At 54.0% G+C, this 25,821-nt stretch overlaps 2 protein-coding genes across 9 annotated transcripts; both read right to left on the bottom strand.

The window, feature by feature from the left end:
• Positions 1–1,362: 1,362 nt before the first annotated feature.
• Positions 1,363–16,606, bottom strand: TMEM132A (transmembrane protein 132A). The gene is made up of 11 exons (XM_006264603.4): positions 16,422–16,606; positions 9,326–9,540; positions 8,963–9,181; positions 8,108–8,484; positions 7,730–7,879; positions 6,854–7,046; positions 6,624–6,767; positions 5,759–5,964; positions 4,383–4,659; positions 3,849–4,040; positions 1,363–3,403 (listed from the first exon to the last, which is right to left on the bottom strand). The coding sequence occupies exons 1-11, from the start codon at positions 16,492–16,494 to the stop codon at positions 2,174–2,176; spliced, it is 3,276 nt and encodes a 1,091-aa protein (XP_006264665.2). The 5' UTR covers positions 16,495–16,606; the 3' UTR covers positions 1,363–2,173.
• A 3,129-nt stretch (positions 16,607–19,735) lies between these two features.
• Positions 19,736–25,815, bottom strand: TMEM109 (transmembrane protein 109). 8 transcript variants are annotated; one of them, XM_014593462.3, is made up of 4 exons: positions 25,739–25,815; positions 24,638–24,903; positions 22,819–22,921; positions 19,736–21,488 (listed from the first exon to the last, which is right to left on the bottom strand). In XM_014593462.3, the coding sequence occupies exons 1-4, from the start codon at positions 25,740–25,742 to the stop codon at positions 21,100–21,102; spliced, it is 762 nt and encodes a 253-aa protein (XP_014448948.1). In that variant the 5' UTR covers positions 25,743–25,815; the 3' UTR covers positions 19,736–21,099. The 8 variants fall into 8 exon arrangements, with proteins under 8 accessions (XP_014448948.1, XP_019340834.1, XP_059578466.1 ...); XM_019485289.2 differs by lacking the exon at positions 25,739–25,815 and adding an exon at positions 25,662–25,722 and having other exon boundaries at positions 24,638–24,900; XM_059722483.1 differs by lacking the exon at positions 25,739–25,815 and adding an exon at positions 25,662–25,714.
• Positions 25,816–25,821: the final 6 nt, after the last annotated feature.

The raw sequence follows: 25,821 nt of genomic DNA, 5'->3' as shown, positions 1-25,821 counted from the left end.
ATAGCCCCTTAGTGCAGGAAATATTCTCAGCAGCCCCATCTTTCTCTTATGGTTCCCTTTTCCAATGTAAATTACTGCTATCTCCTGTCTCTACGGCTTTGGCCTCTCTTACAATTTGGCCCCATTTCTTTTTATCGCGCTGTATTTCTCCAATTGCTAGAAATTCACACAAAAAGCTCCTAGGTCCTGTCTGATGTTCACCCTCCAGCCTCCTGCAATTCACTATTAGATCTGGTGTTCCTTATATCATGCTCACTCACTGGCCTCTTAACAGGGTCCTTTCATTTCAAAGGCATTTAATTGTATTTCTGCCTGCTGAAAAAAGGCCAATATGAAACAATAAGCCTTATAGGTCTTACTGTAGCTTCTGAGGCACAAGTACAAGCCCCTGACTGTACTCATGCTGAAGGCCCAGTTGACTTTATCATGCCAACTGGAGAATCAGTGAGGTGGCTGGACACAGTATCACATCACTCCTTGTGTGTGCCTTAAAACACAGAATCACAGGATTAGAAAGACCTCAAGCATCATCTGGTCCAAACCCCTGAACAACTGTAAAAGTTCTGTTCCTAAATAGCTCCCTTTTTAATTCCTCCCCTCCCCCTGCAAGGAAAATAAAATTTGATAGCTTCCTTGGGCAGTATATCCCACTGCCTCAGTTTTAACAGCAAGAACGTTTTTCCCCTGAGATCTCAACTAAATCTACTTTCTTACAATTTATAGCATGTTAGACTGGGTCACCTAGTCTCCGACAGACCTCTGACCTTAGCTCTAATATTTGAAGCTTTGTCTTCCTCGTTAGTTGTCTGCAGATAGAAATTCTCTGGCCAAAGCATCATCAGCTATTAATGCTCCTGGTACTTAAATCACCTAATTTCTTGATATCTCGAACTGAGAGGTAGTAAGCTGTTAGCCTGAAATCAGGCAGAAGGCAAGGTAGAGGTGGATTTTATAAACTGATTTAGAGTCAGTCTATATAAGGTGTACCTCTACCTTGTCTTATATCCATGGTAATTGGTTCCTAGATGAGACTGCCCAAGACCATCAGGTTGGTTTACAGCCATGTATGTGACTTTATTATTCCCACTGCCTTCTTTCTGTCTGCAGCTGTCCTTTGTACCGTATCTTCTGTTCATCCTACAGTAGTCAGGTCGTCATCTAAAATGATTCTCTTCCACTTCTCCACCCAATGGGACTAAGGTCCCTGGGGCCTCAAAGTGAGTCCTAGAAACTGGAATCCTGCGCTGCTGTACAGCTGAGAACAAGGGGGATCCCTCAGTTCTGCCCTCCCCATAAGGGACACTGTGAGCACAAGGCTGATCCCAACGATAGAAGCCAAAAACGCAACACACCAACACTGGGTAGGCTGCTTTGTTTTGTTTTTTGTTGGGTTTTTTTCATCTTTAATATTTTATTTTTGTAACAATGTTAAGAATCAAAAAATCTTCCATAAATTAAGGACCCGTTGTGGCAGCCTCCCAACGCTACAGGTATAAAATGCCAGAGATCGTACAAAATGAACATGCAGCCAGGGATGAAAGGGACTGGCTGGTGGCCCTGGAAGTCCCCATCTTCACCTACCATGGAAAGAAGGGGCATCCTCGAGGCCAGGTCACACGGAAGGACATATGCCATCACAACCATCACAATGAACACGAAGTTGCAATGGGAGCAAGAGCAATAAGGGAACCCAGGCACAACTCCCCTCCTTCCCCACCCATGTCTGCTCTGGAGCAGAATGCAGCCTGAGCTCAGGCTCCATGGAGGAAAGCATCCCTCAGAGGGTAATCAGGGCACCTGGGTTCAATCCTGTGGAGGTAGAACTCCCTATACTGAGATGGTACCAATGCTTGGATCATAATGGAAGCTGACTGGGGAGATCCTTAGGACAGAACCTAGGAGTCAGTCCTTGAAGGCAGAGCCCTCCTCAGGACCTAGGGATGGTCCCCCAAGGGGAGAGCACTTCCCATTAGAGATGCCAGCAGGTAGGGCTCTCCCCTAACACTGATCAGGGAGGGGGTAGGTTTGGTCCCTGTGGGCTGAGTCCTCCCCTGAGAAATGACGGGGGAGGATGCCATTGGGCCTACCCCCTGGAGAGCAACAGAGGAGTGTGAGGGTTGGTCCCTTATTGGTTTGCCCGGCTTGGTGCCAGCAGGGCACAGAGGCCCAGAGATCAGGAGCTGCCCCGAATCCTCTCCATGTAGCTTCTCAGCGCATCAGGGTCCCGCAGCCCCATGTCCTCACAGACCCAGCGAATGTCATCCTCACTTGCCACCAGGATAGACTGGACGTTGGAGGCAGGGGCAGGGACAGGGGCAGGCGGGGGAGAGGCTGTATCCTCAGGGGCACGGGGTGTGGCAAAGGTCACAAACTCTACCCGCTTGCGCCTGCCCCCCGATGCCGATGCCTCCTTCCGGGACAAGGTGCTGGTGGGAACCGGGCTCCCAGGAGCCGTGGGGAGGAAGGTGCTTGTGGGAACAGTGATGTCAGGTCCTGTCACCTCAGGAGCTGGGGTCTCCCCAGTGCCCATCTCTGTGCCTGGGGGTGTCCCACAGCAGCAGCACCCGCCATCCTTGGCAGGGGGAGCAGAAGGGTCAGGTGCTGGCTCAGGGCTAGGCTCTGAGTGCTGGATGCGGCGGTCCAGTTGCCGGCCCAGTTCCTCTTGGTCAGTGCCCAGCCACACCCAGTTGTGGGGCTGCTGGTTGGTAGAAACTGGCCCCAGCCCAGCATCAGGAGGTTCCTTGCGCTGGTAGCGCAGCACAAAGAAGACACAGTTGACGAGGAAGATGAAGATGGCCAGGCAGAAGACACCAAGGAGAACATACATGCCGATCTCCAGGTCCGTCACCCGCTCGGGGGCCTTCACCATCTCATCCTCCTCTTCCTCGTCTTCCTCCCCTTCTCCCCCTGGGCTGTCCTCCTCAGAGGAGCCGGCCCCATGCCCCTGGAACTTGGTTAACACTGGCCCCACACCGGCTGGGTCTCGCTTCCGTGGCCCCACCACAGTCTCCGTGGCTGCCGTAACCGCCTCCCCTGACATGGCCCCCTCTGCACGCTGGAAGGGTGACTCCGCGTGAGGGTGGGGATCATGGTGGTGTGGACTACCTGCTGTTGGGAGATGCCGAGCAATGCCCACCTCCAGCCAGGCAGTACCAGAGGCCAGTGGGGCCTTGTGTTTGCCCTTGCGGCAGGAGTCTGGGGTATGTAGGCTCAACTGCAGGAGAGGCCCATGGCCTGGCCCCTCAGCAACGATGGCTGGGTGAATCTGCTCCTCGGCCAGCCGCACTGTGGCCACGCTGGGGTCCAGGGAAGAGACCAAGAGCACCACATCACGCCAGCCGTACAGCTCCGAGGGTGCCAGGGTGTGATCGGAGAACTCCAGCCAGACGCTGAGTGCTGCTTCCTACAGGGAGGGACATGCAGGGAGGAGGAGAAATGCTAGTGAGCCCCATGTTGCTGCATCCTCCTCTGAGTGGGAGGGTGAGAGCTGCCTTCTGACTCCCCTTGGCCTCTTACAAAGGGCAAAACCAGCAGGCAGGGAGCATGACCTTGAATCCCCTCCCTGCCTAGGGTCACTCCCACCACTGTGCACAGATGGTGTGTGGGAGGCACAGCCCCATGGGCACCAGGCCCTGCCAGATGCCTGTGTCTTCCATAGCTGGTTAAGGTTGGGATGCCCTGATTGTATTATGGGAACCAAGCCTCAGGAAAGCAGCAGCTGTGGCCTGGCTTAGCCAGTCATGTTCAACCCCCATTCAATCTGCCCAGGCTCAATCTAGCTCTGGGCTGTCCCAGTCCCATGGTGCAGCATTGCCTGCCCCCATAATTCTCTGCAGAGCTGCCCTTACCTGCTTGGGGGACTGCAGGGTAGTCAGTGCCTGGCAGGTGGCAGTGAGGATATTGGGATGTCCTGGCTCTGTGCTCAGTGCCAGTGAGAGGCCAGAAACCAGCTGGGCCCGCAGCTCCACCACAGACACCTTTTCATCCGACACCACCAGTGTCTGCTCACCCAGGATGGAGTCTGAGACAGGGGAGCGTACCTGTGCCAGGGGGAGAGACACAGGTACTGACAGGAAAGACCCCAAGGACTCCAACTTCACAAATAACCCTTTGCTCACCCTCCCCATCCTCTTCACTGTCCCCCTCGACCCATAACCCCCCATACCCCCCCCCCAAATATCTCCTGCCCATCCCCACTCACGTACCCATTCTCCTCTTCCTCTTTCATTCCCACCCCCCTTCCCCACCAGCCTCTGCACCTCTTTTCACCATCCCCCCTCCCTCCCTTACCTTCCCACCTTTCTACTTCCCCTCTTACTCGCATCCCCACCCCCAGTCTCAAGCACCCATCACCTTCTGCCCAGCCCCACCCGTACCCCTACCTCTACAGATGTCACCCCTGGCTCTCGGCCGATCACCACACTTCCGCCTTCCAGTGTGGCCACGCGGGGGTCCTGCACCCGGGCCCGTCCCCCCACCAGGTGGGAAACATCCAGGAGCCAGTCGGAGCTGGGCATGTAGGTCAGGTGCCGACCGCCGTCTAGCGGGTGAGCCACAAAATGTGCCAGGAAGCGGACAGAGGCACGCTGGTACTGGAGGCGGCAGCTGCGAACCCTCTTCTCCACATCCTCCCCAGGCTCCTCAGGTTCTGCTGGGCTGCTGTGTGAAGAGAGAGATGTGCTTCATGAAGGTCAAAGGGCTCAGCAGAAAGAGTCCAGCCACAGGAACCTGCCCTTAGCCAACAGGGGAAAGCCTGGGAGCCAGCTCATCCCTCCCTCACTGCACCACAGATGCCAGGACTCCACCTTGGGAGGCTCCACTGACAGGGGCCTGGCCTCCTGCCTCCAGAGTCTAGGACAACTCCCTCCTGCGAAGCCTCCATCCCAAAGTATCCTGGTACAAAAGCAGGATGCACTGTTTTTAAACCCTCCCAGACAAGTGCCTCTTCTTGGAAACCTCCAGTGAAGGAGTTACCAAAGTCTCTAGGCAGCTTGTTCCATTGTCCTACTGCTCCTACAGCTGAGAAGCATCTCCTGCGATTTAACTGAAATCTGCCTTGCTGACATTTAAACCCAATGTTTTTGTGTCCCACTCTCTGTGGCTAGCAAGAACAATTGTTCTCCCTCTTCTGCACAGCAACCTTTCAAATATTTGGAACGTGCTATCATGTCCGTCCTTCATCTCCTTTGCTCCAAGCGAACCATACCCAGTTCTGTACATCTCTCCTCAGATGGCTGGCTTTCCACCCCTTGCCTCCCAGCCCCTCTCCTCACCATGCCACAGGGAAATCTTCCCTGCACCCTCCTCTGATCATTTCAAAAACTGCTTGTTGGATGGGCTCATCACCCTGGTTATCTGAACACTTCAGAGGATACAGTGGAGTCTCAACTGAGTTCCCTCTTCCCAAACCAGGCTCTAGTGCCTTCCCACATCAGGTCCTGGTGGACACACTACCCTGCTTTCCTCACATGAGGATCCTGATACATCCCTGTGCAATAGGCCTCACACACCAGGCCCTTCCTACGCTCTCTACCTCTTTACCCCACAAACCACCCTAGTTCTCAACATGCTCCCAGCTCCACCCACCTCTTCCTTACACACCCAGGTCTACCCTGCTTTTCCTCCTCTTTCACCCCCACTGCCATTCCTACAGCATAGCCCTGGCACCTTCCCCATGAACAAGGCCCAGTCTCTTCCCCATGCTTCCACTTACTGCTGAGCCAGGAGCCCCAATCCTTGGAGAGCTGATAAGACTAACCTGTCTGAGGTGGCGCTGGGCAGTCTCCAGCCACGCACCTGCTCCAGCGTGGTGTCAGTCAGCTCAACACGCAGTGGCAGCAGTGGCACCCAGATGGTAAAGAGTGCCGAGGCATGGAACCGGCGGAACCAGAAATCCACACGTGCCCCGTGGGCTCCCCGGCTTTCCTTGCCTCCCACATAGATAGAGTCACAGGCATCAGTCACCTGTGGGTGGGAGGTGCACAGGAAAAAGCACAGTTAGCCAGAAACACAGATAGTGCTGGAGGAGCAGATAGATTCCCCCACCCACCCCATGCTCCAACACATCCCCAGCCCTTGCTGGCCATGGAGGATACTCAATGGATCTAGGGAAAGGGAGAGAAGAGACCAGGGAGGGGAAGCAAAGCAGAAGTAGAACAGAAGAGGACCAGGAGTACCTGGCCATGAAGTCAGGTTGGGGAAGGGGCTGTGGGAGGATCACTGGGATGAAGTAGGAGGCTTCTCCATCTGGCTATGGTGTGAGAGGTGGCAGAGATAGGGCACTAAAGAGTTCCACAGAGCCAGGGCTATCTATGGAAGAGAGAGGCAAACTTTTAGAGCTGGGAAGTAGTGAAGAGGGCTTGAGGGGTCCTGAGGAAGCCCAGCTTTTCCAGATGAAGCTGGATAAAAAGTTGCCCCTCTCCCCTGGCTGCCTCACTGGCCTACCTCACCAGCCTCACATGACCTGGGCAAGAGGCACACCCATGTAACCTCTGACCTTGTGCCCTCTGCTCCTTCCTCGTTCTGGCACCACATAAAGTATAGAAATGGGGAGGGATGGCCCAGGATGCACCTTACTGTAAGGCAGTGGGCCAGGCAGGTGGCTTCTGCCATTAGGTTCTCACCTGCAGGACCTGCTTGTTGGCGGACTCACAACTCATCTGCTCGGTAACCTCGAACACAGCTCCTCCCATCTCCACAGCAACCAGCTTCACCGGCACTGACTGGGGAACTCCCGTCAGGAGGGCTGTGTTCACGATTTCCTGCTCCTGAGGAGATTAAAAAGGAGAGGCAGAGATTGAGATGGGTTTCAGGGTAGTGGCGGGGGTGAGGGAACAGACCCAAAAGGCCTTACCTTCACCAGTGGGACTAGAGCCCGGACATCTCGCTCTGACACCTGGATCTCCCACACCATCTTGTCCTTCTCGGCTTCAGGGTCCTGGCCGGGATACTCCACCTGCCAGGTGACGGGGCGCGTGGATGCCAGCCCCCCTGTGCCGTTCTCCACCAGCAGGTCCAGGTACAGGAACTCAGGGAAATCTGCCGCACTAGGCGGGGGAAAAGGAGGGGACAGTGACTGGGAGGTGGCCAGAACATCCCTGCTTTGTGGCAAGCCACAGTCCTGCTTTGTGGTGACCCAGGGGAGTCTCACTGCTATGCCCAGCTGGATGGTGGTGCTCTCCCCTACACTGGGGTTCTTCAAAAGGAGACTGGACAAGCACCTCGCTGGGGTCATCCTACCCCAGTGCTCTTTCCTGCCCATGTCAGGGGGTGGACTCAATGACCTACTGAGGTCCCTTTGGACCCTAACACCTATGAATCTATGGAGATGGGGATGCAACCCCATGCACTGCTGAGTCTCTCCCTCCCATCTGATTGGCCAGAATTCAGAGAAATGGCAACAAATGACACATCCCTGGGCCCATGGGTATGATCATAGCTGCATTTAGACTGGCTAGATCCTTGGAGAACAGAAACATGGCTACTACCCATTCAGTGAGTCACAGGGATCCCAGCCTGCACTCTGGCTGGCTACATCCTGAGACAACAGATACATTGACACTGTGCTTTCTATGAATCATGCAGTTCCCTACCATCAGTCCAATTGGCCAATGCCTGCATGAATAGGCACCCCAAATGCCACATGCCTCCCTGCATCCAGGCCAACAGGCCGGTGCCTGGCAGAATAGGAGTACCAGTTCCACCCCAACATGATGCAAGTAGCTCCTACCTCCATTCCAGTTGGCCATTGTCCACTTGGTGACACGTGACCAGAGCTGTGTGATGCTTGGAGCCCTTGAACTTGTCCAACTTGGCTGTCCAGGCCTCAGGGACAGCAGGACGAGCAGCCAGGACCTGCAGCCCTTTCTTCAACTTGATCCTGAAATAAGTGAGAAGCAGAGCACAAAATTAGGGTGCAACTTGGTTTGAAGGTCAAGGGGGAGGCCACCATCCTCCAAACACAGCAGGGAAACCACATGGGGCTGGTGGGACATACACTGGAGATGGATCCCCCTGAAGCTCCTCTGGGACCCAGCATGCTGGGAGAGGGGCCACCCCCTTGTCTCAGGTGGCATTCTCTGCCCTCAGACCTCACCCCATGCCTCACCTGAGGGTCAGCTGGTCGGCGGTAAAGTTCTGCTGCAGAATCAGTGTGGCTGTGAAGAGCTGTCCTGGCCGCAGTGCCATGTCAGGGACGCGGATCAATACACTGTCATCCAACCGCACCTCCTGGCGCCGAGGAGGGTCCATCACACGCAACTCCATGGAGCCCACATACAGCAGGCTCTCCTTGGGGATCTCACTGCCTAGCCGGGGCTTCTCTCGAAGCCCTGCCCGGCCACACTCCCCGGGCACCAGGCTGTAGTACAGCTCGGCACGCTCGGCAAGCTCCATGGCTCTGTGCTGGCTGTGTGAGGCAGTGCTGGGCGAGGAAAACCAGCGTGGTGGGATCTCCAGCTCCACCACGCACACTCCCAGGGGCGCCTGGGCAGGGAAGAAGAGTATGGCACAGGCTCAGAGGGCACAAACTGGGCTCCAACCCTGGGGGGAGACCTCATCACTGCAGTCTCCCCAACACCTCCTAAACTCCCACTACTAGGGCAGACCCTACAACTTATTGCCCATCCTCAAGGCAGTTCAAGAGGCTCCCAATCCTTGCCCCAGCTCTCAAGGCACTGCTGCCTCCAACATATAGCACATCTCTGTGCCTCTAGATCCCCAAGACATCATCAGAAGAAGAGCAGATGCACCAGAGCCCAAATGTCCAGCCCCCCTCCCCATGGTTTGGACAGCAACCTTCAGTCCACCCATGGTGACCCAGTCTGGACCTAGGAAGAGCCTCAGTGAAGCAATCTTTGGGGGGAAGGTCTGAAGGTCCTGCATACCACACCCCCACCTCCAAACACTGATGACCTCACAGACTAGAAGAGCAGGCAAGGTTGAGGACAGTTGGCACACTGACCTGGAGGCGGCAGGCTCCATGCACTGCCCGCATATGATGGTAGGCATGCAGCCAGACACAGGGCAGGTCCTGCCGCCTGGTGAGCCAGTCCTGACCCTTGAGATGGAAAAGGACCCTGGCATATGGCTCAGCTGGGGACACTGAGCCCTCGATCGACACAGCTCTGATGTTCCAGGCGGTGGGACTGTCCCTCTGGCGGGGATCATCTGTGGGTGCCACCTGCAAAGGGAAAGGCAAGCTGAGCCCAGAAAAGACGTGGCTCTCCCCACATTAGGGGGCAGTGCAGGGCATGATAACATCTCCAAGCTCATGTGCTGGGTGTAGAGTGGAGACTCCTCTCTGTGGCTGGACGGGCAGGGTTACCTGTCGAGCAGTGAAGGGTAGGTAGGTGGCTTGGATGACAGGCTGTGCTGTGGGCTGGTGATGAAGGAGGAGGTAGGTCTCTGAGCGGGAGCCCAGGGAGACATTTCCTGGCAGGTATCGATCTGTCCGCTGCAGCCGGAAATAGTTCGGCATGTCCAGCACCTCGAGTTCAGCTGGCAGGTAAACTGGGTCCAGGGGGTCAGAGTCTCCATTCACTGCAGAGAAAGGAAGGACCGGGTCCATTGATATGGGATACATCCATTCTCCAACATAGGGAGCCCTCACCTCCCTATGTCCAACCCCTCTGTGGCTGTAAGGAACTTGGGCAGGCTTCCCACCAGGGTATGGAAAGACAGCAGAGAAAAGAATTGCTTCCCAAGTGATTTGGGTGACCTCTTAACAGAGAAAAGGGAGCTATTTGTAGTACTCCAGTCTGGAGTAGTCTGAACTGAGATAAAGACTCCCTGGCATCACGCATTGGAGAGGCATAGTATTACTACCCACAGTATAAAGATGGGAAACTGAGGCACGGAAGCATTAAGCAATTCACCTCTGGAGGGATTTGAACTCCTCTGCTTAATGCCCTAACAGCCTCCCTTGCTAATAATGTGCCTTGATTTTAGGTACTTCTCTGTCCCACAGAATTAACCCTTTCCTATATTCAGGGAGGCAAAGCAGAGATTGTTATACATATAGCCTTCCAGTATTCCCCTCCCCCAGCAATTCTGACTGGCCATGGCAAACCCTTCCACTTCCTGCCCTGAATGCACATGGAGTGTTGCTGCAAGCTGTTAAGCAGCTGCCAAGCCCAAACACACAGGCATTTGCTGCTTTTGCTAAAGATTAATCTACTCTTAATGACAGTCTATGGATTATGACTCCAAGCCAATGCATGCAATTGGAATGGGATGTGAAAGCTTTCAGGACGCTGAGTTAGGGTGGAAATTGACAAGGATGTAGGCAAAACGTATGTGAAGTGCCCCTTGTCCCAATACAGGATAAGATCCTACTACTCCAGCCCAGTCATAAAGTTACTCCCTCAGCTTGAGAGGTAAAAAGTTTATGCTTAAATCAGTGGTTTTCAACCTTTTTTTCATTTATGGTCCCCTAAAAATATTCAAATGGAGGTGCAGACCCCTTTGGAAATTTTGAATGGAGGTGCAGACCCCTTTGAATTGTAAGTGTGGGTATTCACATACTTTTGACTCATCATAGTCATCTTTTGTGTACCCCTTACACACAGTCTGCAGACCCCCAGGGGTCCATGGAAACCACCAGCTTAAGCACTATAGTTCAGAGCTTGTTGATTAACTGTTAGAAGGCCTGTTGCACTGCAAAGAGCAGCAAGGGAGTTTTACTGACATCTCGCCAGGCTACCACACCTCTCTCCCTTTATCACTTACAACAGCCAGCACTGAGCAGCACAGACTCAGGTGGACCACTTTTCCCCAGCACCAGGCTCTTCCTTGGTGGTCTCCCATCCAAAGAACAGAGAAGATCAACCTTGCTTAGCTTAACCACCAGCAAGCTCCAAAGCTGTTGTTAGCAGTTTCCCAGCAATAATAACCCTGTTCTTGCCCATATCAAGCTCAGAATTTCTTCAGGCTAAACTGGCAGCTGAGCCTGGACAGCCTGGTTTGAGATCCAATCACTCTGGGGTTGCCCAGAGAGATCAGAATTTCCATCATTCCATTGTGGAGCTCTGAGGGGCCTGACCTTCTGCCCATTCAGAAAATTAAGCAGTAGTACACTATGGGAGAGGCAGCATCCATTCTGAATGGTCCCTGTTAAAGAGACACTGTTGGTATGAATATTCTCCATGAGCATGTCTTGCCTGACAGTGTTATAGCTAAGACCTAAGATGACCAGCTATGTGGTGGATTAGACAGAAAAGGTTATTTTTCTTTTTGCCAATGTTTGTCCTCACATGCATCTGGGGCACTTTGGGTATAGTATGTATAATACTACATTAGTCTTATGACATCATCTTTCCTAATCCACTCCTACTGGCTACTACCAGCTCGGTGGGGCAGAGCTGAAGCTGAATTGTGGAATTTAATTCTGTATTTCCTGGTTTCCAGAGATTTAAGTTTAGCTGCTCGTCATACTAGAGGGGCAGAGGTCAGAGCTAGGTAACCAGATACTATGCTAGCAGTTCTTTCAGCAGCACCAGTTTCCTCTGCTGCTTGTGTTGATCTTTCCCATGGGGAGAGGGAAGGGGAAAAAAAAAGAAAAAATGCAAATGTCAAACCACAGAAATCTGGCAGGGTGTGACTCAGGCAGAGGAAGCAACTCCAGACACAGATCCAGCCTCTGACCACCAGATGACATCTTTTAAAGGCTACAAAAAAACCCTAAATTTGCTCTGGGTTCAACCCCTGGGGACCCAACCTCATTGACTTCTCACATGAGCGGAGGGAGATGAGCAAATTAATGTAATATCGATCGTATTGCCGTCATTTCATTTTCGAAGACTTTAGGCAAGTCACTTAGGGGCTAGATTTCCAAAGGTTCAACACCTGCATTTAAGGCCAGATTTTCCAGAAAGCTAATTTTCCAATTTCACACCCAGATAAGGGGGAAAAAAATTCCCCAAAGTACCCAGCATGCCACATATCTGTGCTCTTGACATTTCCAGTGTTCACTCCTCTCTGTATTGTCTTGCCCTGTTTTCAAAGTCCTTCCTTTACTCCTGTTTTTTCTATTGAGACAGTCAGTTTTCTGAGACAGGGGCAGCCCTTCACTGCTCAGGGTATGAACACAGTGGCTCCCAATCAATGTATCCAGGAGCTACCTATATTGCTTGGGCTGCTTTGTGATTAGATCCAAAGGCTAGAAGGGCTATTTTTAATATACTTATTTTTCTGTCTTTGCTTTACATAAAAATCTGCCTGTGTCTTCCCAGTGTTTCTACAGATACCTGCAGGTGCATGAGAATTTTGACATCGTGAAAGACATGAGGGTAAAACAGAATAATCGGGGAAGAGAGGAGGTATACAGTCACAAGATGCTCTGATCTTTAACATCTAACACAAATAAACATGGATTATCAGCTGTTTGGTCAGGCCCTGACCTTTTGTACTGCACTTGTACAGTACCTAGCACATAGGCAGGAGGGAGTGGGGAGGAGGAGAGGGAACAGGAGAGGAATCTGTGCTTCCTGAGCTGATTGCAGTAAAATAATAAACAATAACAACAGTAGGTGTAGGGGGCATGTAGGAACTAAACCAAAAATGCCAGCAAAAAGGAAAATTATTTTCAAAGAACTAATTTTTGTGGGTTTTTTTTTTTTACAAAAAAATATTCTGTGTGTTTAACATCAGAGATTTTTTTTGTTTTACTCGATTTTTGATAAAAGGAAAGTGTTGCCGCCAATTTCAATTAAAACGTCATGGTTTGAATAATGAAAGGAAATTAAAACAATTTAAATACTGTTCATGAAAGTAGTGGTTTAAATGTATTTCTCCCAGCTCTACACTAAATGTTATTCATCACACAATATTGAAGATGGCGTTATGGTATTTGACATTGTTTTAGCCAGCTGTTCTAGAGGCATTGGAGACAAATTAATTTTAATGTTAAGAAAAAGGCTTTTGCTTTTAACTTGACACCTGAATTTCCCAGGTTTTTACAGAGGTTATTAAAAAAAATTACCCAACCTGTTTTGAACATGTTATTGGAAATGGTTTGATCTCTGCTCACAATCACAGTTGACTAGGAATGTGATTTTTGCCTGGGAAGAGACTGCATTTAGCAGCGGCAGCAGTGGCGCTAGGTGATCTTTACTGTAGACACAAAAGATGTCAGGGGTTCAGAGGCTTGAAAATGTTCTTAGCCAGGGGCCAGCAGGAATTGCTCCTGGGGCAGTGCCTTCAGCTCCTACAGGACTGCATGTGTTACTTAAAAAGATAAGGTCATCTCCAGCTTTTAAAGAATTCACAGGTGACTTGTTTTGGATGCACTGATGTTTGTCCAAGTCTGCTGAGAAACAGTGGCAGTGCTGCCTCCAGTGGGTGGGATGAGATGGGGGCAGACTGAAGGATTGGGCTACCACTGTTAAGGAATAGGATGCTTTGACTGGGGAAACTACAATTCCCATCTCTTGTACAAGGGACTCTGTGGCAGGGGAAGCATCCCTCCAGACAAAAGGGTCTGTATGTGCTGGGGGACCCTGGTAACGCTGCCCCACAATCCAGCACAGGGGTCCTGGCAGTTCAGCAGAGGATGCTGGGAAGGCAGCCACTGCTACTAACACCACTAGGGATCTCCTTTACTAGGGTGGCAAACAGAATTGACTCCCCAAGGCTAATTCTTCAGTAGGTTCTGGTTTCTCTTCCCCATGGATCCCTCTGCTAGGGTGCCAGGCAGGGGCCCCAGCCACCCACAGTCTCCAGGCATTATAATCAGGACCACCCTTGCTCTTTAGCCCGCTCCTTGCCATGAAATGGTTTGACATCTGCTCCAGCCCCATGATGCCCCAGGAAAGGATTCATAAGGCTGCCACAACCTGATTGACTGATGGGATGCCAGACACTGATTTTTTTGAGGGGGGCTCACTGTACAGGGGGCTGGCCCAGCCTGACTGGATCCCTTGTGCATGAGGTAGAAGGTAGCAGTACTGAACTGGAGCTCTGAGTTTGATCCCTGGGACCCAGAACAGGGTAATAAACCCCACTTGCTGGGGGGCTCTGAGCTGGAGACCCTAGTGTATTCCAGTCTGATGCCTCTGTGGCTCACTCTCTGGGCCAGCCGGGGCCAGATCCAGATTTCAAGTCCTGTCACAGTGTGTGTGAGATCCACTGGTCAGCATAAGTGGAGCCCTCCTCAGTGCCTGCTCTGCAGAGGGTACGAGTCAGTCACAGCCCCAGCTTTAGCTTGGGAGGTCCCCAGTGTGTCAGCCAAGAGGGTGGCCAACTAGTGGTCCGGGCAGCTAGCACCCATTGGCACCCACAGCAGCAAGATGCTCCATCAAGGCTCCCTCTCTCAGCCAGCTGCATCCAGGCAGGAAGCTGGGGATCACAAAGCCTCAGTCCTCCCCAGCTATCAGCCCACCCCCAATGAGAGAACCCCCAACCCCAAGCAGTAGGCCCCTTAAACACTGCTCACTCCCTGCTGTCATCTCCCTCATCATGCCTGTCCTGGCCTCTTCCCCCTGGGGAAGGAGCAGATGGTGGAGAGATACCATGACATCCCTCCCTTCCCCCATTGCTCTCTGCTCCCGAGTCCGGGGTGGGAGTGTGTGCATGTGGGTGGGAGGAAACAGGTTAGTTTCTTTACAAGCCTGGTATTGTCTCCCCCAGCATGTGACCTCTGCACCCTGCCCTTTCCCACTCCATTGGCTTCCTAATTGCTTTGCCCTCTCATCCGTTTCCCCTCCTCAGCCTGACAACCTGAGTGTAGCTCCCCAGTACTCTCAGTTCTGCTTCCCACTTTCCCTCCTGATGATCTAGGACCCTCCCCCACTTCTAGTGCCCCCCTCTTCCTGAAAAGCCCTAGGATCCTTCTTGCTCCTGAGGTATGCTCTTCCCAGTGTGCTACTGAAAAGCCCTGATTCTCTAAACCATCATGATCCTATGGCTGCTGGCCCCAAGCTGCTCCCCCTCCCCGAAATGGCTCATTCTGGATCACCACAACAATGTCCCTCAGTGTCCCCCAGTGCCCAGGGACCCCAAGAGCTGCCTTGAGTGTGTGACATGGGTGGGAAGAAATAGACCCTCAGGCATCTGGGGTAGGGGAATCCACTGACACACTATCCCAGCATCGACCGGGTCCAATGACCTTGCACAGCCTCAGCAGGGAAAGTGATACGCAGGGACCTCGCTGCAGGGTTGAATGCACAGTGGAGAGGAGATGCCCCTTTTTTGTCTCCTTGGAAATGGGGGGGACAGGGTCCTCCATGAGGGGGACATGCAGGGCTGGGGGAAGCCTGGCCAAGCTAAGGGGCAGTTGCTATAAGGGAGATGCATTTACAGAGGCTTGCCCTGGGGGCAGATCCTGTCCAGGCCACCAGACAGGACTGGAACCCACTGAAAATATGAGAACTCTGACACCCTGGGGGGAGTCACTGGCTTCCTTGTAAGAGGATGGGGTGGGTGTCTGCTGCTACCCGGGCTTGGCCATGCTTCTGGCAGGGGGCACATGGAGGCGGCTCACAAATGGGTGAGAACCAGGTTGTGAGAGATGGGGAACTCCTGAGGCCTGTAGATACAGGCAGGGGGGGTCCTCTTGGCTTTAGACTGGACCACAGGGAACCTGGGGTGGAGGTGTCAACTTGGCTCCTACAGATATCAGAAGAGAGAACACAGGTCCTGCAAAATCCAACTGGGTCCAGAGTGGGAGCAGGGGGTGATGCTGGGAAATCCCTGCGGGGTCTGCACTGGTTTCCACGCCCTGGTGGATAGTTCATGGAACCTGCAGGCTCTGAAGAGGTTCAGAGCTGGTTCAGAGGAACGGGGGTTGGGGGTGGGGAAGAAAGGAGGATCCTACAGAGCCTGATGGCTTCAGAACCAGACCAGTGGGACGAGGGTCACTAGTCCGTGCTCATTCCTCTGCTGCCTGGCAGGGAGATCCAGGGTCTGTCCGGGTCCGATCGGATTCAGAACTGAATGGGAGGGACAAGGGGATCCTAGCCGGCTCCCGGAGAGGTGGAGGCATGCAGGTCCAACTGGATGCAGAACCAGATCCTATGGCAAGGGGGTCCCTGCTGCTTCCCCTGCCATGGGGGGGAAACACACAAGTCCTCTGGGGTCCAGCTGGGTTCAGAGTCACCTCAGAGGGGCAGGGGATCCTGACGGTTCCCTGGCGAGGGTGGTGGGCACCGTGGGGTCCACTCAGGATGCAAGCCATATGGCAGGGGGTGCTGCTGCCCCTTCAGTGCATGCATGGGGGTCCTAGCAGGGTCGCACGTCAGATGGGCAGCACTTCCCTGCTGCTTCCCACCGCAGCTAGGTGGGCAAGTGGGTGCAGATCTGTCTGATGGGGGTGGACAAAGCCCCGGAGGCCACCAGCTCCCCCTGGGGCCAGGGCAGTGGGCGGCAGCAAGCCCAGGGATGCCAACCCCTTGTCTTAGCCTTTCCACCCCCCGACCGGTACTCACCTCTCGCTGTCTCCAGGGCCACTGCCGCCAGCAGGACGAGCCAGAGGCAAGGGGCACTGCCCTGGGAGCCCATCCCTGTGCCCCTGGCGCTGGGGCTGCTGGCCCGGCGCTCAGATGCCGCTGCCTGGCAGCATAGCGCCGGCCCCCCTGCCACTGGCTGCGGGCTGCTCCTGCCAGACAATAGAGGATGGGAAGGGAGGGGACAGGGAGCACATGGGCTGCTCGCCTGCCTACCAGCCAGCGCCGGGTCCTAAACTCCCCTGGCTCTCGGGAGGGCTGGGGCTGGCGGAGATCCGAGCTGGCAGCGCCGAGCACCGCCAGGGCAGTCACACAAGCGTAGAAAATGAGGGCTGAAGGGATCTCAGGAGGTCCTCTCGTCCAACCCCCTGCTCAAAGCAAGGACCATCCCCGACTAGATCATCCCAGCCAAGGCTCCCAGGTCTTAAAAACCTCCAAGGATGTAGCTTCCACCACCTCTCTTGGTGATCTGTTCCAGTGTTTTCCTACCCTTCTAGTGGGAAAGTTCTTCCTAATATCTAACCTAAACTTCCCTTGCTGCAACTTGAGACCTTTGCTCCTTGTTCTGTCAGAACAGTCTGGCTCCATCCTCTTTCCAATCCCACCTTCAGGTAGGTGAAGGCTGCCCACTCCTCATAGGTCATCCCCCCTCACCATTTTCGTTGCCCTTCGCTGGACTGTCTCCAATTTGTCCACATCCTTCTGTAATAGGGGGCCAAAAACTGGACACAGTACTCCAGATGTGGCCTCACTAGTGCAGAAGGGAGAGGAATAGTCACTTCCCTTGACCTGCTGGTAACTCTCCTACCAATGAAACCACACTGGTGACTGCTGAACAGGACTGGCCATACTTGCAGGACTGGGCAGGGCATGGGACCAGAGACTGGGGGGTGGAAATCAACCAGGGACAGAGAGAAAGAGCTGCCCTCCCAACAGACCTGGGCACTAAAGCACTGGAACAGGTTACCCAGAGAGGTGGTGGACTCTCCATCCTTAGAGGTTTTTAAGACCCAGCGAGACAAAGCCTAGGTTGAGAAGATTTAGTTGGGGATGGTCCTGCTTTGAGCAGGGGGTTGGACTAGGTGACCTCCTGAGATCCCTTCCAATCCTCATTTTTTATGATTCTATGACTGGGACTAATAGAGGTGCAGTCCAGCTGCTGGCAAATACTGGGCTGAAATCGAATTAGTCACCCTTGCAATGATTTCATTCAGATTAATTCGCAAATCCTCAATGTGCAACACAGAGCTCAGTCTGTATTTGATGTGGTCCAAAATTCCTAAGGGTGAATCCAGTGGGTCGCCTGTGTTAAACCGTGGAGACCTGGCATGCAAACCTCCTGGGGTAGCATCTAGGCTGTGGACACCAACGGCTGGGTGAGCCTGATCAGGATCCTAGCTGAAAAGGGATGGAAGAAGCAAGGGGGTGAAAGCACCAGGCCCAGGAAGGTAGGGGAAGAGAGGAAGACATGGGGGAGAGAAACAGCAGAATGCCACAGATGGACAGACAGACAGATAAGGGGACAGAGCACCCCGCTTCCCTCCATTCCGTAACCCACACTGGCTCCAGCTCTACTCCCCTTCCATCCCATTTCAGCTGCTTGAAAATAACCAGGCAGACAGACATATTGCTCCCTGCTCTACACGTTACATATATGATGGCAAGTGACTAGTGAGCGTGCAATAAATTTAGCCTGGCCACACCTGCAAAGTAATCTTCACACCATAAAAAAATGACTGTGCCTTCATGAAAAGAGCCAGTCAGCTATGAAGTTAGTGCTTGAAAATGTGTACCAACTCTACAACTGGTTTCTTGCCAGCTCTCATTTGAATGTGTAGCAGGGCCCCTTGGAGGGGACAGATCACCTGCCCCCCACCTCCACCCCGCTTACCAAGACTGGACCACTGCACACAAGCAGCCAGCCAGGTAGACAGGGTGTGTGGATTCCTAAGCATGCATGAACCTGCTGCCCAGGGAGGGCTGGGGGGGTCCCCCAGCCCAGCTGCAGCCTGTCAGTACCAGCCCCCAGGCACCCTGGCAAGGCTGTATGCTCCTGCCCTGACTTGTCTTACCCTCTCTCCATCCCAGGCTAGGGGAAATCACAGGTGCTGGCTGGGCGGTGCAGCAGGGCAGAGCTGGAAGGTTGGCCTTGCCCCTGGCTGCTTGCAACCCAGGCAGCAAAGGGTTAAATAAACCAGCAAAGCAACAGATTGCAGCCTACAGCAAAGCTCCTCCCTCCCTCCCCCAGGGCTGGAGGAGAGGTGGAGAGGAGCAAAGGAGGGAGTTGGTAGGAAAAGGGGAGAGGGGACTCCAAGCACAGGGGGGCTGTGAGATGTTACCCCCTCCCCCACCTACAACCAAACCAGCCAGAAAGCCCCTGATCCTTGGCAGGGGTGCAGGGTTGTTTGTTCAGTGCCTGGCACAGCCAGACCTAGGCTGTGACCTTGGTGCAGTGGGAACAATTACAGGTGACCCCTATGGAACAAGGAGCTGGGGCCTCTCTAAACAACTGTTCTGCTGCTACTGGCTCTGGGGACTGCCAGCATGGGTCTGTGTCACCCCCCCAGCACTCAGGCCAAGCATATGGGGAGATGGGGGGTAGGCTAGCTGCCTCCTGGCAGAATCAGGGGGTTAGAAGGGCCCAAAAGAGTAGCCAGCATGACTCAGCCCTGTCACTCAGGGCCTGCCCCACTGTGCTAGGAAATGCCCTTCTTACAGGGCAGGGCAGGGGGTGCCAGAATGACCCCCTCCCCCAACCCTGATCCCATTTCACACCCCAGACATGGCCTGTGGGGCTAGGGGACCCAGCTGGCACAGTACAGGCACAGGCAGCTTTGGAGAAGTTAATCTTTGTCAAAGAGCCTGGGGCTCTTGTGCCTGAAACCCCGAGGTGACCCTGCCTGAGCGCAGAAATCTTCCTGACAGCTGGGCACAGGGAAGTGCTTAGCTATCCCAGCAGCCCATGCTGGTGGCCTTGGCACAGCCCTCCCAGGGGGCCCCCAGTGGCTGCTTGCTGCCAGCTGGCACTGCACCTCAGCTAGACATCACTACTCCCTCCACTTATCCTGCCCCATTCCCCATGGCTCCCAGTGCTGGGAAAGGCTGGAGCAGTCTGGGGCTGGAGTAGCCAGGAGCTCCTTTCCATAGCCAGCACTCCTGCCATGCTTCCCACTGTACCCCTGCTGATACAGGCTGGAGCCAAAGACCCTTCCATCCTGTGCTTGGCAGTCATTCCCTGAGGCATTTTCTCCTGGGACCCAAGAACTGAAACCAAGTATCACCAGAGCCAGGCACGCTGTGATTAAAATAGACTTTATTTGGAAACAGGCAATAATCGGTTGGTTAAAAATTCTAATTTAAAAAAGATGGCGTGGCAACTCCCCGCAAGCCCTAGAGCCCCTGCTCCCCAGCCTCACTGAGGGAGCATGGAGAAGGAGCAGGCCCCTCCTGTCAGTCCCCCTACCCCAGTAGGCTATTGTCCTGTACTTCTTGTCTCTGCTGAGCTGCATCCATCTACTCTAGGCTATAGGACAGAGGAAGATAAAAGTCCCCTACAACATGGCATGTGTGCCAGCCACAATGCTCTTTTCCCTCCCTGCTCATCAGATCCAGGGTTTAAACTGCACCTCCTTGCTTTGCAGAGTATCTTTGGCTTGGCTGATAGTTGGAGGGAAGGCCTTAAAAATGGTATGCAAACACCTCCACATTCACACAGGTCTGTATTTCACACCTGAGACACCAGTCTTGGACAAACAACATAGAAAGGCACTGTTGGCTCAAATTAAGATACTGGGGAAGGAGGATGACTCTATCCTGTCCCTTGACACATCCTCTTTGAACAGAGATTTCCCGCCCCTCTCCTGTGAAATACTGTGCCCCTGCCCTTCATGTCCAGCCCCAGGAAGAGCCCTGAGCAGCCCCTGATGCCAGTAGAAGCTACTGGGAAAGTAAAGGGTAGAGAACTGCAGTGAACTGAGCCCTAAGGACTCTGCCACCTTAATGAGGCTGAGGGTCTGGCATGACATGGGGGCAGGAGCCATGATGATGATAGGGAGAAGGGGCAGAGGGAGAGAAGAGCGGTTGGGAAAAACTCAGAGGATGATGCTGGGAAAGGGGATGAGGAAGACATCAGGGAAATAGGAAGTTTAGCATTTTAGTGACTGGAACTGCCCCCCCCCACAAAGGACCTGCCCCCATGAACCCTAAAATTTTAGCCCCAGAGCAGTGATGCTACAGGAAATGGTTGTGGGATTGTCCAGCCCCTGTTGTTTCAGGAAGAGGGCAGGCCAGGGAGCTATATCCTCTCCCAGGGGCTCATTTCCCTTCTAGTGAGTTTCCACTGGGCTCTGGTCTTCCTTAGAGGAGGGAGGCAGCTGCAAGTGCCAGGGGCAATGAGGAGAAAGGCTTGAGAGATTCTAGGAGGGAATGGGTGGGGTGAAATGGGTGTACACAGAGAAGGGGCTCGGGAGAATGAATGCATTGGGCAGGTGGGGCCTGGGAGCCTACACACAAGGGAGAGACTCTGGAAGTCTATGGGGTGGCTGGGGTTGGCAGTGTGTACAAAGGGGAGGGGAGGAGCAGGGGCAGCATGAAGGCAGTGGTGCTACTTGAGTCAGTTTTTGGTATAGCATGATGGGAAAAGGCTGTCCCTCCCAGCCCCTCAATCCTCCTGCTCCAGGTCCCTGGGGGACACCTGCCTCTGGCGGTGCCGCAGTTCATCCACCTGCTGCTCCAGGCTGTGCACCTTGGCTTCTAACTGTGTCCCAGAATGCTGCGTCCTAGTCAGGCGCCCCAGCAGGGCATAGACGGTGAGCAGGGCCAGCAGCAGCAGGGCCTGCAAGGAGGGGTTGGGCACAGAGGAAATGATGAAGATGAAGCAGACCAGGAAGAAGGCCACCTTCACCCCTGTCATGATGTGGCCCAGGATGTTCAGCACCAGGCCCAGCACCAGCGACAGTAGCCAATAGCCAAACAGCGCAGCCAGGCCCCACAGCAGCAGAGTCTGCACATGGACAGGGTCTAGCTTCAAGGTCTGCATCACATGGTCCCCTGGAGGGAGAAGGAAAGGGGTTAGAGGTGCGTGGGTGTCCCAGCACCGGGCTGGCACTTCTGGGATAGGGCATCCCCACATCAGGGCTGTCCAAATGGTGGCCTACAAGGGTTTAGCACAGGGGCAATTAATTATTTCGGGCAGAGGAACGCTTACTGAGTTTTGACAAGCCATCGAGGGCTGCATGGCAGGCAGCCAGGGGCAGATAAACATGAATTTTCTATATTTTTTAGGGGCCCCGCAGGCCGGATACAATAGCCTGGCAGGCCACATCCAGCCCGTGGGCTGCATTTTGCCCACCCCTGGTTTAGCATGTGGCCCACACGCTCCTGCCTGGCCGCTACTCCAGTCCCTGCTCTGGCAACAATGGCGGGGATCTATAGACTCTCCATCCCTCCTCCGACTTCTGGTTCCTGCCCCCCAACCCTCCCTCCCACACCTGCTCTTGGGGGCTGTGCAGCACAGCAAGGGCCAGGCTGTGTGCTTGGGGAAAAAAAAGAAGCCAGGCTGCCCACACTGTGTGCTACCCCCACATCATGTGTGGCTGGGAGAGGGGTTTGCACATGTGATGGGGGGAAGGGGAGGGAAGTCAGTTCAGCTGTGTGGCAGGTAGCTCCTCCAGCACCAGGGTCCGGGGCCTGTGCTGCATGTGGTCCCTGGCTACCCAGAAGCTGGATGACTGCCCTATTTGTTGCCCAAGTGATGTTGGGGCAGGCTGCTCCTGAAGAGAGCGGCATAATGGGAGTCGAAAGGGGAGTGGTGCGGGTGGCAAGAGAGCTCTCTCCAGTGCTGGGAAGAGAAACCCTTGGAGAGAATTGCTCCTTACCAGATGGGAGCCCCTTTTCTTTATTTAGGGATAAGGATCAGGGTTAGCCCATTAAGTACTGGAAGGAAAGTAAAATTGCTCTCCCCAGATGATATGGGCTGTCAAGCCTGAGTTGACCCCTCCTATGCCACAGGCCTTGAAAGGGGAAGCTCAGACACCCTTGTCTGTTGTGAGGGATGGGACTGAGGCCCTCACATACTCCAGTGAAAGACTGGTTTTCAGAGAAACACATCTCTGCCCCAGAGACAGGGATGCGGAACAGCCTTCCCAACCTTCCACAGATGGGGCTGTGGAAGGGGGCTTCAGGGGAGTGGGCACTTAACCAGAAAACCAGAGATTTGCTTCCTGCTCTTAATTCTGCCTCTGCTGTGAGCAAGCTGATGCTTCAATTTCCCCTCCCTCCCTTTGCCTGGGCTTTTATGCAGTACCCAGCACAATGGCGCCCTGCCCTCAGGTGGGGTCTCTAGGCATTAATATCATCACACAGATAGAAAGCAACTTACCATTCATGCCAAAAGCACTAAGGATCTGTCCCATGATCTCAGATAGGATGATCAGCCCTGCAGAGATGCCATTGGAGACAATCCAGAACATGGCAGAGATGGTCTGCAGGGAAGAGAGAAATTTCAGTCCCTGCCATGTGTTCAAAGACACCAGTGGGGAGAAGGGAGACAAGACCACTTGCGTATGAGGTTTCAGGGGCCATGAGAGAGCTCTGATAGGAACCAATGCCTGGCTGGGTGCAAATAGCCCTCGCTGGTTGTAGGTGCAGCAGGAACCCACTAGACATAACTTACAGCAACCCCAAAGATGCTTTAACTCCCCCCCCACAGGGGCTGAGATGGCTTTGTACTAGGAAAAGTACAATAGTGGCCTCAAGTCTCCCCATCCCTACCTTTTGGATTTGGTGCCCAGCTCAGCTGCAATTCAGCTCAGATGGATAAGCTGTGTAACCAGTCCACCTAACAGATGGCAGAAACACCCCAACCAGAAACCAATACTGCCAGCTTCAGAGCCAGCTGGTTGGTGCTTCTTTCAACACAGTGTATGCAGACCAAACCATGGTGTATCTATCAATGAAACCAATATAAGTTGTCACATATGCATGCTCCAGCAGGGAGACCACTGTAGCAAAGCCATTGTAACCCTATCCCTGCATCCCACAGGATTCAAGTTACAACAATTTAGTTCCCTACAGAATCATGCAGACACAACAGTTATGCTGTCACAGCTGACATAAGCTGCAGAGCGGAACAACTCCTCCCCTTTTAAAACGGTTGACAGTTAAATCTGTCCACAGCCTGAGAAGTGGGTAGCTTCCTGAAGAGGTAAATCTGTGCTGAAAGCTTGTTCCCATGGGGCCAGAGTACTGTTCAGCCATCCAGCTGGCTCCATCGTCAAGGAGCTCTGCCTGAAATAAGCAGCTGATGCTTCTATCTTCTAGCCTGTCACAACAATATCTGAATGTCTATTATTCTTAGTTTTACCTAGGGAAAATGGAGGCAGTTTCAAACCAGACTCCTTTGAGAACTAAATGACCTGCCAGAAGTCAAGCAGGAAGCTGGCAGCAGATAAAGGCTTTACCCTGGGTCTCCCAAATCTCAGGCTCGGTGCCTAACCCACCAGACTACCTAGCCTCTCTACTCCTGACTTGTGCCCTTCACGGCCCCTATTAAATGAAGCCTTATGCCCCTGCTGGAGGGTGGGGGTGGGTGTGTAACTGTTACTTGCCCAGGAGATAAGCTAGCTAAGAAGCTGCAGGAGCTCATTACAGACAGAACTACAACTGGAACCCAGAGGTCTAACAACAGCGCCACATCTCAGTCACTTGGGCACATGCTGCCTTTTTTCAGAGCAGATACCTGGAGCTAAAGTGACTCAAACCTCCCTCGGTAGCAGGAGGCTTAGGGAAGCAAGGACTGGCCAGCACAAGCTGCATAAGAAATTTCAGATCAATAACTTTGCTCAATGTTAACCTTGATATATGTAGCACCCAGCTTTTATCTGGTGCTTTTAAGCCATAGCCTCAACATGCTCCACAAGGGAAGTTGGCATTATCCCCATCTTACAGATGGGGAAACTGAGGCAGGGGAAGGCAAACTGACCTGCCCAAGGTCACTCAGCAGGCCAATGACAAAACTGGAAACCATGTCTCCAGAGTCACAGTCCAAAGCTCAAACTGGACTCTCTCACTGGAGCTCTTTGAACAACTTTGGCAAAGCTTAATAGCTATTTCTCTAACACCGGCAGAGGGGGGCAAACTTTGTGCACAGAGACCTTCACCTCCACCCTCTTCCAGCCCCTTTGGAATTCCAGCCTTACCTCAGCCACCATCTGAACAGCCTCCTGCCCAATCATCTCCTCCAGGGTCTCCTTCATGGCCTGACCCAAATGGGACAAGAAGTCAGTGTGGACGGGTGCTTCTTTCCAAAGCTTGCCAGACCGGTTCTGAGCGCTGGCCACATGAAGGAAAGCGGCTGACATCAGGAGAGCAACAGCTGGTCGGAGCAGAAGCTGGCGGCAGCTCCAGGACCTGCAATCCCTTCCCGCCATCTCTCCAGCTCTTCTCTCTACACCAAGAAGCCCTGCTGAAGGAAATGAGAGAGGAGAGATGAGTAAAGTCACAGACAGTAACAAAGCTGTAGAAACCCAGGATCCTCCTGTCCTGGGGTCAGAGCTATCCTGCCCATGGGGAGGGCCACCCTGGACTGCCAAGAGGGCAAATGCACTCCCCGCAGTACCAGCATGCTCCCTTGTCAACTGAGGATCCTCCACGGGCCACTCTCTCATTACTGGCGCTTGGGCCTGTCTCCGCTCCCAACCTTTTGTGTTTCCCAACGACTGGCGACCGGAGGCAGCTCCTTGCGCTGTTCCCCAGCAGCCGGCTGCTCAGGCTGACTGAACCTGGGTCTAAGAGCAGGCACCCGCACCCACGCCACCGGCCCTTCGTTTGAGAAGAATCCCAGGAGCCAGGGGCCAAAGGTCAAGTCTGCCTCACTCCCACTTTGGGCAGTGACCTCAGTGTGGGGCCTGCAGAGATGGAAAGGACAGCTGGGCCCCCCGCAGCAGGTGGGGGGGTGACACACAATCCCTCTCCCACACGCCCTGCTCAGGCCTGCCCCTGGCGCAGTCCCAGAAGCCGACACTGGGGGGAGGCGGGGTGGAGAGAGATGCTTGGGCGCCAGTGCTGGGCGGGAGGGCGGCACCATGCGGGCCCCCTCTGCCACTGCCTGCTGTCCCCACACCCCAGCAAGCCCAAGGACGGGGTTGGGGGCGGGAGCAGGGCCTCGGCCCAGCCACGCGGGGACCGGGGGGGGAAAGCACACGCCCCCCCTTGAGAGCTCACCCCAGCGCGGGCGGGAGTAGGGGCGGGGCTGGGCTGAGGGGGCGTGGCTTTCTCAGCGGTTGGAGCTCACCCCTCACCCATGCGGTGCACGCTGGGAGCTGTAGTCCTTCAGGGAGGCAGTGACGTGAGGGGGGAAATTCGCCCAGTGAATTCTGGGAAT

This window comes from Alligator mississippiensis, chromosome 2, assembly GCF_030867095.1.
Source record: "Alligator mississippiensis isolate rAllMis1 chromosome 2, rAllMis1, whole genome shotgun sequence".
Taxonomy (NCBI): domain Eukaryota; kingdom Metazoa; phylum Chordata; order Crocodylia; family Alligatoridae; genus Alligator; species Alligator mississippiensis.
The sequence above is the reverse complement of the archived record's forward strand: the minus strand, read 5'-3'. Positions and strand labels throughout refer to the sequence as shown.

Bases quoted from the DNA above. Each gene is read 5' to 3' on its own strand.
- TMEM109 (XM_006264591.4), bottom strand. From the start codon at position 25,105: ATGAGAGAGTGGCCCGTGGAGGATCCTCAGTTGACAAGGGAGCATGCT. The intron at 24,904-25,056 runs GTACTGCGGGGA...CATTTCCTTCAG, and splicing joins GTTGACAAGGGAGCATGCTG to CAGGGCTTCTTGGTGTAGAG. The intron at 22,922-24,637 runs GTAAGGCTGGAA...TCTTCCCTGCAG, and splicing joins CTGTTCAGATGGTGGCTGAG to ACCATCTCTGCCATGTTCTG.
- TMEM132A (XM_006264603.4), bottom strand. From the start codon at position 16,494: ATGGGCTCCCAGGGCAGTGCCCCTTGCCTCTGGCTCGTCCTGCTGGCG. The intron at 5,965-6,623 runs GTGAGAACCTAA...TCCCACCCACAG, and splicing joins CCAACAAGCAGGTCCTGCAG to GTGACTGATGCCTGTGACTC. The intron at 3,404-3,848 runs GTAAGGGCAGCT...CCCTCCCTGTAG, and splicing joins CCCTGCAGTCCCCCAAGCAG to GAAGCAGCACTCAGCGTCTG.